At 33.8% G+C, this 14,286-nt stretch overlaps 2 protein-coding genes across 8 annotated transcripts; both read right to left on the bottom strand.

Annotated features, from left to right (window-relative positions):
- Window positions 1–5,379: 5,379 nt before the first annotated feature.
- On the bottom strand, window positions 5,380–7,377 carry LOC148574904 (uncharacterized). The gene is made up of 3 exons (XM_021116014.2): window positions 6,303–7,377; window positions 5,756–5,922; window positions 5,380–5,665 (listed from the first exon to the last, which is right to left on the bottom strand). Exons 1-3 carry the CDS (start codon window positions 6,371–6,373, stop codon window positions 5,508–5,510), a joined length of 396 nt encoding a protein of 131 aa, XP_020971673.2. The 5' UTR covers window positions 6,374–7,377; the 3' UTR covers window positions 5,380–5,507.
- A 144-nt stretch (window positions 7,378–7,521) lies between these two features.
- On the bottom strand, window positions 7,522–14,233 carry LOC148574903 (uncharacterized). Of its 7 annotated transcripts, none has more exons than XR_015904772.1 (5): window positions 11,696–14,227; window positions 11,503–11,564; window positions 8,977–9,044; window positions 7,878–8,430; window positions 7,522–7,693 (listed from the first exon to the last, which is right to left on the bottom strand). XR_015904772.1 is itself a non-coding variant. In XM_088503538.1 (5 exons), exons 2-5 carry the CDS (start codon window positions 11,764–11,766, stop codon window positions 8,044–8,046), a joined length of 588 nt encoding a protein of 195 aa, XP_088359664.1. In that variant the 5' UTR covers window positions 11,767–12,855; window positions 14,173–14,233; the 3' UTR covers window positions 7,522–8,043. The 7 variants fall into 7 exon arrangements, 4 of the variants coding, with proteins under 4 accessions (XP_088359664.1, XP_088359662.1, XP_088359663.1 ...); XM_088503538.1 differs by having other exon boundaries at window positions 7,522–8,430; window positions 11,696–12,855; window positions 14,173–14,233; XM_088503536.1 differs by having other exon boundaries at window positions 7,522–8,430; window positions 11,696–12,300; window positions 12,400–14,227.
- Between the last annotated feature and the right edge of the window lie 53 nt (window positions 14,234–14,286).

The raw sequence follows: 14,286 nt of genomic DNA, 5'->3' as shown, positions 1-14,286 counted from the left end.
GAATAAAAGTCTGATTCAGAGACAGAGAAAGCACTGCAGATGCTGTCCGGATCTGACCTCCATGCACTCAAAAGAGCTTTTCTAGAGCTACAGAATTTCAAATGGAGCGTTCTCAATGGCTATGGAAATCTAACTTCCAGAGCTTTCCAGCAATGTATAATAGACCATACTTTTTTTCAGAATTGAAGGTCCAAAACTGGCGTCCAACGCCAGCCTCCTACTCCAGTCCAGGCGTCCAGTGCCCAAAGGAGGAGACCAGCATCCAAACGCCCAAAGAGGACCCCCTAGCCACCGTTCAACGCCCTAGAGGCCTCCTAGCACGTGGATCTCAATCAAGCTCAACCCAAAGACTCACCAAGTGAGCCCCGGAAGTGGATTTTAGCACTAAAATACTGTTTTACCCTTCTTATGTAATTCTTAGTCATTAATTTAGTATTTAAAGACCTTTTTCAAATATTCTAAGGGGGGGATCTGCCATATTTCAGTTTTCACATTGTATTTTCTATTAGTATGAGTTTCTAAACCTCCTAGGTTGAGGTGAGGAGCTTTGCTGAGTTTTATGGATTAATAAAAGTATTATTGTTTCTCTTCAATTCGTGTTTGATCCAATTCTAAGATATATCTTCGTTCTTCATCAATATGAATGCATTGAACTGGTATAAGGTTATCACATTCTACATGGGTTCAGAGTGAGTCTTTCATCGGACAATGATGAACCACCAGCTTGATTATACATCTCTTAGACGGCTAATCCACGACTTCGTTGGGGACTTCTCGAAACATCAGTTCAGCCGAAGTACGGGGAGATTAGGGTCTCTGTGGTAGAGGTTAGAACCCAAAGGCGCAGCATTCTCTGATTCGGAAGATCCGACCTTATCTGTGGCATTTTGAGTAGGATCATGAAGGGGAATGGACTATAGGACTTCACCCTCAATCAGAATGGATCCGCACTAACCCTGGGGTTCAGATATGGAGGAGTATTGGCGGCTGCTCAAACCAGCGTCAATCACATACAGCCTGCCATAGAAGAAATCATTCACAATTGAAGAAGACAGTAATACCAGAGTTAATCCAGAAGGACAAAGCATCTCTAAGCCTTAACTATCTTCTTATCACTGGTTACATTCGAATTCACAAAGTATTTTATCCCCTTTTTTTTTTCTTTATTTTATACCCTGACTCACTCAGGTATTACTTGGATGACCCAGTGCACTTGCTGGTTCAGTTGTACGGAGTGTGAGGATTCGTGCACCAACCAGCTTTTGGAGCAGTGATAGTAGAGCAGAACAAGTTTAAAATTAATGTGCACAACAACAAGTTTAAGCCAAAATTAGGATTCAAAATACAAAGGTGATAAAATAGAACAGAAAAAGAACGGTAGAATCATCAGGTGTAGTACCTACAGAAGAACGCCAAAAATAAGAATCTCACAAAAAATGCGAGCAATGATAATCGAACAGTGACCGGTGATGATAAATGCGAGCAGAAAGGATCGAAGCTCAACGAGCAGAGAATCGAAGCTCAACGAGCAGAGAATCGAAGCTCAACAAGAAGAGGAGCAGAGGATCGAAGCTGATTCGCGAGCAGAGAAGATCGAAGCTCAACGATCGAAGTTCATTCGCGAGCAGAGATTGAGATCAAATCTCAATAAAGGAACGCGCATCATCATCGAATGGATTGAAGAACCAGAGAGGAACGAAAGATTTGGAATGAATTGGAGTTAGGGATTTTGTTAAGGTTGGGGTTTTGTTAGGGTTAGGGATTGAAGAACGAGAAGACTCTTCTTTCTTCTTCTCCCTCTTTTTATTTCTCTGCAAAATAATTAGCCATGCCGTTTGGATTTTTTCTTTTAAGAAATATTAAAAATTTTAGGCAACACTTGATAAGTGAAGTTTAAAATAAATTTTAAGGCAACTCTTAAAAAGAATAATATATTATTTTTATAATGGTTGTTTTTGTATATTTGATAGAACAACATTTGATAAGTGTCTTTTAATTTATCAATAGCATCACTTATAGTATGTTGATTAAAATTTTTTGTTATAATCTTATTTTATTGCTACTAGTATAAAATGTTGCCTATATATATATTAGGCAATTTTTTTTAAGTATTGTCTTGAATATATGTTGCAATAGCCAAAAAATGTTGTAGTGATAATTGATTGTTTGGTGGTTGAAATTGAGTGTTTATATGTTGATTTAATAATGTTTCTTTGAAGAAATTAAGCTTGGAAGTCATTGTTGTTGTTGTTGAACCGTGAGCTTCTAAGGCTTGAATTCAAGCTTAATTGATGTATTTTGATGTGTTTATGATGGCTGAAATATTGTTCTTTGGTTTGAGAAAGATTGGATAAATTTGGTTACTGAAAATATTGAAAAATTAGTTAAAAATTAATGAATGTTTGATGAGTTTGCTTTGGTTTCTTGAAGAAGACTAAACCCTCATGTTTTTAATTATTTCATGGCTAAATTCTAATTAAGAAAGAGTTTTGGGACTGAAAATTAATTAAAAAAAATTTGAGAGTTAAAATGAAATTTCTAAAAGTTAAGTGATTAAAGCAGATGAAAAGTTTTAGGAGTCAAAATGACTTTTTTAGACTTTTGAGGAGTTAAATATTATTAAATAAATTTTGAAATATTATAATATATTATTATTATCATTTAAATAATTATCTTAATAATAAAAGAAGGAGGTTAAAATAATTAATGAAAATAGAGAATTGATAAATAAAAGCATGACTGAGGATAGATTATTGATGACTGAAAAAAAAAATATTATACAACTTAGAAATTGAGAATTGAATGACTAGACTAGGCACTGAATGATTGACTGAAAACTAAAAAATGATTTAAGAAAACTGTATGTGAGAACTGAATGTTTGATTAGGCTTTGGGTCAAACACAGGGACAGAGACACTCGTAAACTGTGTGCTGCTTTTTCATTAGCCCTAAAGATCTTGTAGGCCGAAGTTCATCTATAGAGAGTTGCTATTCCTATAAGTCAAAGTTTACTTGTAGAAGTGTTATTTTTGTAGACCAAAGTTCACCTACAGAGGGTTGCAATGTTGTGTTTAGTTCTGGAACAGCCATATCCAGCTAAAAATAATAGGTTACGTCAGGAGCGGATAGAAACCGATACATGAGCTCATGACTTACACTAGAACTAGACATGCATCATACTTGTTTCCACATATTTCTCTTTGATATATTTTCTGTGTATATGTGTGGGTGTTTTGTATGTACTTTATGATTGTTTGACTTTTGTGTTCTTTATTTATTAAGTTAAATGTATTATGTTGCTTGTTGTTGGCTAATAATAGTAAAATGAATTTAACTTCTAACTCCGACCCTACTAAGGACTCCCCAGTTCTTAACACTCCCCTCCCCCCCCCTCTCCCCCCTCTTTCTAACCTTTTCAGCTATAGGTGCGAAGGCTTATTGCGAAGCTGCAGAAGCATAGAAGAATTTATTTACAAGTTGTGTTATTATTAGAATTAGAATTTATTTCTTCCCCCTCACCTTATTAGTTGAAGTTTTATTTAGAGGGGTAAGTTTGTATTTATTATTCATTGATTAACTATAATGTATATTATGTAATTGTTTTTTATTGGAAGTCTATGTTAAATGATTTTTAATGAATAAAAACAAAAAATTTACTAGTTTTTACCTAAAATCGGAACGTGTTAACGTATAAAGGCTCAATATTAAATAAATAATAAAAGAAATAGGTTTGTAACATCTTAATTTTGGTACGATTATGATGTACTGAAAGTTGGACCGTTATATAAATAATATTTAAAATTAGTTAATGTTTTAATCAGCTATGTTATGTATACACTAAAATTAGTCATTAAAATCAGCCATCAGTATAAGATATATGTTGAAATATATACATATTAAAAATAAATTAAACTACACATATATTTATATATAAATACATTAGTAGCTGATTTTAGTATATAAATAGTATTTTTATTTTTTTTAATAGTTATGGAACTAATTAATCAAATTAATTACTTAAACTTAACCTGAATTAACTAATGGCTTGTCATTTGATTGCATTTCATTACCTTAGTAGAGTTTTTTTTTTTTTTTTCCTAAAATGATTCTTGTTTATGTGAAGTTTAAATTTTTTCTTTTCATACTTTAATTTTTATTGACTAAAAAGGCTTATAGATTTGGCACCCCTAATTAGATAGGATGTGTTTGGTTTAGTGTTAAAAATTTTAAATGTATATTTAATTTTTTTAAAAACTTTATTTTTTTGTTTGACTATTTTTTTTCTATTCTAAAAATGTGATTCCGTAATCTAATCCGCGATCACCAAAAGTTAAAAATTCCAATTCTTGTGTTCACTTTTTTTGCTAGATCATTAATTAAAAAAAATTATTTATTATCTACTAATTCTACCCTTCATTATTTATATCATGAATTTTATTATTTTTTTATAATTTTTTTTAATGCTCTCTCATACATGTTATTATTTTTTATAAAATTTTTATTTTTTTATTTATATGAATTTTTTATCACTCTTGTTATTTTTTTGTATGGAGCTTTCTATTTAGATATTATAATTCTATTAATTCTATTAAAAATACTAGATTAAATAAGAAAATTAACATAAAAATAATATTAAAATCATAAGTAGTAAAAAATTATAAATAAAAAATACTAAAGAGTATTGATATTTAATTTATTATAATTTATTTTAATATAAAAATTATCAATCATAAATTATATTAATACCAATTCTTTTTTTTTTTTTTATGGAAAAGGGGCCTAAAACCCAATAGACACAAAGAAACTAATTGTTCATCACTCTAACAAACATAAAATATTTTCTATCTGCATCCAGCGCTTGAACAAGGAAAGGAGGCGAGGCTGTGAAATGATGGAAGCCTACCCGAAGATTATGGATTTGCTTAGCAATTCGCTTCTAATTGAAATTAATTTTACAAAATTAATTTTATATAAATTTTATTTATAAATTTTAATTCAAACATATATAATCGTTAAATCAGTTAACATATATATATATTACTAATTAAAAATAATTTTATAAAAATATAAAATTTAAATTTTTAATATATTTATTTTATATTTATTAAAATAAAATACTTAATTATTTTATTAATAATAATCTTAACATGTTCTCTAAAAATACATATTAGCAATATCCTTTTAATAATTTCTTCGCGCTAAGTAGAGTGAAATATTTACATTGATTCATAGTTATTAGAACCGAATCAGTAATTAATCCAGTCATATGACTGGATCACCGAACACTAATTTAATCGGTGCCTGGTCATAAATAAAAAAATTAAAATTATATAAATAAAATTAAAATAATATCTTAAAATTTAGAATGTAAGTCAAATATTAATAATCTAATATCAATTTTAAACATAACTAATAATCTAAAAAAAGATAATAAACTAGTCTCTAGTACAAAATATGTTCTTAATTTAAATCAACAAGAGCGAGTGAAAGATAACTCAATTGGTAAATCAAGTCCAAAGAGTGAGCTCAAAGTCGTCATCAATATCTTCATAGGACAAATTTGGAGCTTGATCAACATTTCTCTCATTTTGATTTGCATCCATATCTTCCATAGCGTTGTTACTAGATCCATCATTATCTTTGTCATCTTCCAAATTTAATTGATCTACATTTGTGTATTTTTCACAAATCAATATAAAAAATAATTCGTAATAGCAACTGACAATTAAAATATTCAAGCAATTTAAAAATTTACCAAGATCATCTAAAGTTGGTTGAATGAACATATTTGCCAAATCATTTCGTAGAGCATCAACCACTTCAGGAGTTAAAAACGACGGAAAATCTTTCAATATCCAATCCGAATAGTCATCAAATGCATCAAGACAAATTGGATCATAGTTTTGCTTTCTCATTTGATTCCTATGTTATCAATTTATGTAATTACTAAACTAAAGCATAAAAATGAACAATACCTTTTAAAATTAGGTAAATAATTATAGAAGATACCTTTGTTTTGGCCTCAAGTTATAATGAACGAAAACAAAATCGTTAAGTTTTTTATGTTCTAACCAATTCCTCTTCTTTGTGTGGATGTATTAAAAAATATTCCAATTTCGCTCACAACACGAAAAACTACAAGTTTGACATAAAACATGAATGGCTAACTTTTGTAAATTTGGTATTCCGATTCCATAAGATTTTCACCATTGGTCTTAAAATCAAAAGATGCAATGCATCACAATTAACTTTTTTAAATAAATAAACTAATAAAAAAAGATAAAACCAAATAAAATATTTACCTGGCTGTGCTTCGTTCACATAGTGTAGATTGTCTTCCAAAATCATCTTCAGCATTTTTATATATTTTCATCTCTTGTCAACTTAGAATTCAATTCTGGATCACCATATGCATAATTCTCAATTACATCTAGTAGGCCAAAAGTGAGTTGCTTATGTTTTTCAAATTCATCAGAATTGAATCGAAAAGCAGGATTTAACCAATAGCCCGCAGCATAAAGATTTTTGTGAAGTTGTGAATCCCAACAAGTATCCAAAATCTTCAAGTAAGGCTCCACAATCTTCTTTCTTCGTTGAAACCTCTTCACCATCTCTTCTTTATCCTTATAAAAAGCTTGATAAATAAAATCCATTGCAGCTTTATCTTCACTATCCACAATACGGAGCACACGAACAAGTGGCTCAGTAAAATTGACAATGTCTGTACATTGATTCCAAAACTTAGAGTCTAAGACTTCATCTACAAATGTTTTAGCTTCTTTGGAGTAGGTTGAGATTGTCCATTCTTTAGAAGTTACCATAGCTCTAAATGCATCTTTTTGAGCTCCAAGGCGACGAGCATGTACGACTCATATTTGACATCTATGGGAGAATCACGGCGGAATAAGTGATGAAACTTTCCGCCAAAGTTGATGATGTTAGTGGTGGTAGTTCTGTACACTTGACATTTGTGCAGATGACCCACCTCTCGCACCACCACCGATTCATGTTGCCAGTTCAGTGGAAGACATAGAGGTGGGTAACGAAAACTCCGACGAAGAGTACGTTGCGAATAGCAACAATAGTGATTCCTCTGAAGATGATGAGGAGGAGAAGTTTGTACCAAAGACGCCGGCCGAGAACTTGGTGCGCTGTGTTTTGCCTCTCCCCCACCTGATTTCGGCGCTATCAAATGTACCAAGTCACTATCATACATTGGATTTAGACGTAATGCATGAAAAATCTCTGTTTTCCAACACCAGGAAAAAGGATTACAACCTAGATGGTGGGGTAAAGTTTCGGGTCGGCCACAGATTCAAATGCCGAGATGCAGTAATGCAGGGTGTGAAGAACTACAATATTCGCAAAAATATTGAGTACTGAGTGGGCATGTGCATTGTCGTCAAGCTACAAATGGATATCCATGGAGTCTCCGTGTTGTCCTCCGACAGAACCTTGGATACTAGTGAGTTCAAGTTTAATTGAGGCGTACTTACTCATTTATGATTGCTAAATATTGAGTAGTTTCTAACCATGGATATTTTATTTCATTAGGGAGGTCTGGAGAGTTGGTGGAGCGTATACTTGTTTAGCACCCACCATGTCCCAAGACCATCGACAGTTGGACAACAGCCTCATCTGCAAGATCATCTTGCCGTTGATACAGTCAAACCCATCCATCAGCATCCATATCCTGCAAGGTGCAATTCAGCAAAGCTATCACTTCAAACATTCCTATAAAAAGGTCTAGATGGCGAAACAAAAGACAATTACGCAGATATACAGAAATTGGAAGGAGTCAAACAACAAGGTGGCAAAACTACTGCAAGCACTGTAGACTTGTTGTCCTGAAACTATTTGTGAGCTCAAGGTCGTACCTTACTACGATGGGCACCTTCTGTAGATGGACCAAGTTGTTCGACTTGTCTGTCATCAGGTACCCCCCGATCAGTAATAAGATGCAACACCTCGCATACTGTCGGAGTGTCTCTAGGTCGTCCGTCTGTGGCATCTGACGTACACGGTCACACAGCCATGTAAGCTTCAACGAAAACGACTCCTTTCTCTGCGTCCCCTGTTGTGGTACCATTGAAGGCCGAGCACTGAGTAGCCGCTCCACCAACTCCCACATCTCCGTGTCGTACCACTTGTAGAAGTCACAGAAGCATCCCCAACTGGCTCCCTGTGTTCACGTAACCCAAAGTGGTACGCCACGTCCTGCAGGGTGATAGTGGTCTCACCCTGCGACAGATGGAACGTGTAGATCTCCGGACACCATCGCTCCACGAATGTCGTGATTAGGGAGTTGTCGAATACGAAATTTCTGAGAGGCACCATGTCGCCGAATGCAGCCTCCCTCAGACACGGGACGATGGCCTCGGGTGGTGGAAACATGTGACTCACTCGCCGGAGCAGGAGTAGGCGAGGCCTCTGACAACCAAAAATATTTCAAGATCATTAAAAATTAAAAATTTGTATAGGTCCATCAACATATCAAGCTGTCTTAACTATTCTATACATTTGCTTAACAGAATTTTACACGTAAGTACTAACTGAATTTATGTCGACACAACATTTTTCGTTAACATGTACTTACTTAACTAATACAAATTTTCTCAATACGTTACATGAAATTAAAACATTTAATAAAATAATTAATAATCTAACCATCAAACTTTGACTTAATAATCTAATTATCAAACTTGGATAGTTAATAACTAAATAATAAATTAACAAATGTGTGACCAAGAAACTAACGTCAACGGTCGGATAACATCTACCCCAATATTTAAACTCTAAATAATTATGTACTTAACAACTTAATTACCAAAAAATAATAACCACATTCCTAGAATTATTAATTACTATCAGTAACCTATTTTTAATGATACAAATTGTATTCTAATTCTTGACAAGTACCCTAACCATGGCTATATATATATGGAATTACATCAAACTTAAGTTAATAAAACTAACCGCAAAGTCAGCTATCCCGGCGTAGTGCCATATCGCATTCAGCCTGTTGATGTCCCGATCACGTGTATCTGCGCGCACCATCTTTGTCTTACTCAATAATATAGTCAGAAAGGGATAGAAGAGAGAAGAAAGTGGTCGAAAGATTCAAACTGGGACCCAGAACCTCATTGTAAATGATATCTATACATAGGCATCCCCCAGCCTGTGTAAACGAAATATACACGTGTTAAGGGTATACATGGTCCGGTCCGACCCGAAGACCCAACCCAAGACAAAAGAATTTTGGGCCATGATGGCCCGGACCCGAAGTGGTCCGGGGCTGACCCGGAAAAAAAAATGAAACCAGAGAGAGGGATGAAACCGAGACCGGACCATAGCTCAGGTCACCCAAACCCGACCCGATGAGAATCATAATTAACAATGAAGAATGAACTAAGGCACACATTCATAGTTTCATATAGCCATTAGCCTCACGCAGTCACGCCTCACAAGCCCTCAACCACGCACCCTGCCGCTGTGCCACAGTCCCCTCTTAGCCCTTTCCCCTCAGAACTTCACGGCGCCGTCACCTGCTTCTTGTTGCAGCCCTCTCTGTGCCTCTCACCGACCGTCGCACTCTTTCCCTTTCAGCCCTCTCTCTGTCTCTCACCAGCCACCATGACAACGCCCATCACCGCTCCCCAGCCTCGAAGTCACAACGGTGGTGCACTGCTTCTCGCCTCCCCGTGATGACGTCCCTCAATGACTGCAAATGGCTACAATTTCTATGACCATCAAAACCTGAACAACGACGACAACGACAACGACTGCTTCTGACGCTGGTCTTCTTTTTCTTCTTCTTCTCTTCTTTGGCCCCTACTCAAGCTTACATATATAATTAATGTTTTGAATTTCTAATTAAGGGTTTGATTATTAAAATTTTTTATTAGAAATTTCAATTATTAAAATGTCTGATTAGAAATTTGATTATTGAAATTTCTTATTGAAATTTCTGATTAAAAATTTTGATTATTGTCCTAATTAAGTGTTTATTATGCTTCCTTTTTCAGTGAAGTGTTTATTGTTCTAATCAAAATTTTGATTATTCTTCTAACTCTTGATTATTGAAACTTTTGATTAGGTGCAACTATGTTCTTCCTGTTTAAGTGTTTTGTTCTAATTATTACTAAACTTTTGATGAGTTGCTAATTATTGTTAAATTTGTTTAGGATACGAAAAATGAGAGAAGAGGATAATTGTGTTTCTCCACCAATTACCGAAGAAAACAAAACAATAAAAATTGAGATTGAAAATCTTGCTGCTCCTGCTCTTAATGCCTCCACAACTCCTGATTAATTGTTCTAGATTTTTTTAGGTAAATTTTACTATGTGAATTGGGAAATAATGGTCGAAAATTTTCACATGATAAAAGCTCAGTTTTTACCCGATTTTCAGCCAACCTGAAGGTGTGTAAATTTCATCGAGTCTAGGACCAAGTTAAGGTCTAAGAAATAGGCTCGATATATATTTCGAACAGGGTCTAGATTAGGACAAACTCGATGTAACCCAACCCATGTACACCCTAACACGTGTCACGCGTACTAACAAGATAAGGCTAGAAAACGTATTTTCGTAATAATTTTTTTATAATTATTTATTTCAGTAAATAAAATATTTATTTAATTTATTTAAATAAAAAATCCTATATATATATACAAGATACAAAATAAAAAAAAAATTACAATATTTTATAATATTTGGAATCTTATCTTGTACTTGTTACCCAGAACAAAGAATAATGAACAGAACGGACATGATAGACAAAATAATTACACTTAGTTTGAGCTTGGAAAAAAAAAAGTACTACAATGAATACGTACTTTTTTTTTTATAATTTGAAGAATCTTGAATTTCTTCTATTGTTTTATTATTATTATTATTATTATTATTATTATTATTATTATTATTATTATTATTTTGTCATTGCTTTATTAAAAGCCACATTCAAGAGTCTTAACTTTCTCTCACCGGCGTTTACTAATAGCATACTCAGATTCTAAAAACACCCATAATGATCTATAAAAAACAGAAATGAGGCAAAAATTGAAAGCAGAAGTTAAGACTATCCTGTCGTGCTATTTTTACAAATTTTTATATGGTTCCCAAAACAAATAAACCCGTGTATAGCTTCGTGTTGTACTGTCATATACTCATATTCCTCCCACTATGTTAGAAGAGGTTATACGTGTTTCTTCTTTTTGTGAAAGAGTAAAGTATCCGTATTGTTAAATTCATCCACATTCAAGTACAGTCACATAAGGCAGGGTAGAATCAGCTAGTGGATGGACCCCAAACAGTGTAGAGGGACTCGATCCATAAAGAACATTAAATGCAAGAATGTAGACTATCATTGATCTCCCAATGCATTAAGCCTATCTTTTTGTACAGATGTGATTGTAAACAATATTAGCACAAAATACCACACCCCATAAAGAGGACAAAATACATTAGGAACAGGTAAGTGTTATTTTCCGAATTTTATTGTACCTCTCATGTTTTGAACGAATAAGTGGAACCTAATGAAATGAGGATCCTCTAGTTGCCTGTTCCTGCAAAGACAGCAAAAAAAAAAAAAAAAAAACAAAGAAAGCAGCAACTAATGTACAAATCAATAAAAAATTCATGCCAATAGGTATAGATACGATAGACAATACAAAATTACTCTTCACAAAATTCATACCTAAGGCAACAATTGAATCTTCTGGGACTAAACTGTTCCTTGCCACAAATGTCATCAAAAACCAAATTCATACCTGCAAGTAACTTGCACAATATTCCAGTGAAAAATTTCAGGCTCAACTTAAGGGTAAGAAAAGAAAACCAGAATCACAAGCCTAAACGGGACCAGAGATACAGAAAGAATTTAATATCATTTAGACAATGTACTGCCAAATGTAGAAGCCACCCATGGTTGCTGGCAACACTACTTTTGCTTTGTCAGTCATTGCAAACACAACCTCCTTATCGCCACCGATAGCACATCCCTTTCACTTTTGTTAATGTGGCCAGAAGCATTGGTGTTATTATTCTGCTGAACCATATGTAGAGTTAAAGGGGAACGGTGAAGCAAAAACAGATCAGAATTATAAGAAAAATTAGTATGGACCGTCATTTAGAGTAAAGGTGGATCTTGACAATGGATTTCAGAGTACATGATAAAAAGGTGGAGTTGAGGGTGGTGTTTTTGATGGGGATGGAACTTGGAAGGTGTTTTTTTTTTTTTTTTTTTCAGTGGATTAGACTTGTTACGATGTGAAGAATGTATAGGCAGATAAGTCGTAAAACCTGCAGTTTATGGCATTGAAGAATTTGTAGTGGCAAAGGAGTTAACAACTACTGCTAGAGGTAGAGATAGTAACTGCACAAAATTTTTACAACTTATACCTGGAGTGTATACTCCCATTGTCTTGCTAAAATTCTTCAGAATGTCAACCCTTTGTCTATGATCACTTTATTCCTAAAGCTCTATGTCATGTTACTTTCAACCTTAGTTAGAAGCCTTAATTCCCTCACGGTGACCTCAGGCCCCACCAAGTGAATCCCAAGCATCATCCCTTTCCATTACATGACACCCTATCTGAGCAACACAACACAGAACAAACAAACAGCCGAAAACACAGAATCGCTCCCATAGCTGCGTTCAAAATAGCCTAAAATAACCTTAAGCATATAAGGCATGATTACTTCTGGCAAAAGGATGCAAAAATCCCTTCACCCCTTTTCAATCACTGATAGTGGCTTGGATATACTAGTTCACCATCATGTTTGTCACATTGCTGCATTTTCTCTCAAGCTTTGAAAACCCAAAATCTAATTCTTAGATTGATGTTCACGGCTTATCTAAGAAAATAATCAAAATATAGAAATAAAATCAAAACATGATGTAAGCACAATATTTTTATTAGGTATATCAGGTAGATAAATCTTGTCAAAGTATGGCTCCAGTTTTGTACAGTACTAAATGATGTGCAGTAGAGTAAGCCAAGTATTACAGAATAAATTATATACCATGATAATCATGAATGCATAGATTATTGTGAATCAACACATGAAATAGAAAGAAAATGAATGAGAGTTGTTCAAGCTCAATAGGATCAAAGAAAGAGACCAAAACTGAACTCCATAAAAAGGACTGAAATATTAATAAGTACTCTACCCATCAATATAATAGATATTCAAATATTCAAATATAGTAAACAATGTACCAGTTTTATCAATCTGGTAGTTATATTGAACAAAATGAGTAATCATGTTAGTGACTCAATGCGCTACAATACAATAACTTTATTCAATCTATGTGGTCCAATTCTTCAATAATAGAAAGAATATGCCTATTGTAAAATTTGTTTGTTCTACTCAACTAGCCCCAACAAATTGGATGGACAAAATGACTTCCTAAAATAGTTCCACCACAGTTATAGAAGATTAGACCTAGAATATTACCATCCATCACTGTGAAAACATTAAAATAAGCTAACACTATTCTATAACAATAAAAAGGTCCCCTGAAAAAATAGGAATTTGATAATCAAAGTAGCCATTTTCACAATGGCAGATCATACTGGTTTATCTATTTTATACAATAATAACTAAGTCAAGGAAACTACCCAAAAATGCAATCAACATGACAAGGTTTTCCTTGGTTGTGTTGCAAATTAAAAATGTAAATGTTATGGAGCATCAACCATTGATACATAATGCTAATACGTGTAAAAAACCAGAAACATCTGCCAAGATCCATATGTTTCAAATGCAAATATGCGTGCATAGTCACTATATATTGTTCATTGTGTAAAACTTTTGATAAGACGAGAAAACTGATATAACTATTTTGTGCAGAAGGAAATTAGAGATAAATATATACCCAAACTTAGCCACAAGCATTTTAAAGTTTGGGTTGTCATATGGACATATGGAGGCTTCTTGGACCCCTCAAGACTAAGAGACATTATCGCAAACCAAGCATTGGATTAAAAACAGTAAAACCTTATACTAAAATAACATTGGTTTCCATATCGATTACCTGCTCAAACACTAAGTGGTTTGGCTTGTTGCCAAGAGGCCCTAACAATCGATCAACATAAATGCAAGAGTTTATAGAAATAACTTTACCATACAATGCAGCATGTCCTAAAAAAGGCACCAAGAGGCACTGACCTTTTCAATTGCCTCTCATCAATGCCATAGCTGCTTCACCTTCTAGATTATGTGACTACAAATATAAGAATAGCATAAGATAGGAAACAGGATAGAAAACAGACCAAGAAAAAG

Source organism: Arachis ipaensis, chromosome B2 (genome assembly GCF_059453495.1).
Source record: "Arachis ipaensis isolate K30076 ecotype BB chromosome B2, ASM5945349v1, whole genome shotgun sequence".
Lineage (NCBI taxonomy): Eukaryota > Viridiplantae > Streptophyta > Magnoliopsida > Fabales > Fabaceae > Arachis > Arachis ipaensis.
This window is presented reverse-complemented; position numbering and strand designations above follow the sequence as displayed.

Bases quoted from the DNA above. Each gene is read 5' to 3' on its own strand.
- LOC148574904 (XM_021116014.2), bottom strand. From the start codon at position 6,373: ATGAAAATATATAAAAATGCTGAAGATGATTTTGGAAGACAATCTACA. The intron at 5,923-6,302 runs GTAAATATTTTA...TTGATAACATAG, and splicing joins TGTGAACGAAGCACAGCCAG to GAATCAAATGAGAAAGCAAA. The intron at 5,666-5,755 runs GTAAATTTTTAA...ACACAAATGTAG, and splicing joins ACCAACTTTAGATGATCTTG to ATCAATTAAATTTGGAAGAT.
- LOC148574903 (XM_088503538.1), bottom strand. From the start codon at position 11,766: ATGAATTTGGTTTTTGATGACATTTGTGGCAAGGAACAGTTTAGTCCC. The intron at 9,045-11,502 runs GTACAATAAAAT...TGGTGCGCGCAG, and splicing joins ATTCGTTCAAAACATGAGAG to ATACACGTGATCGGGACATC. The intron at 8,431-8,976 runs GTTAGTTTTATT...TTTGGTTGTCAG, and splicing joins CCGGGATAGCTGACTTTGCG to AGGCCTCGCCTACTCCTGCT.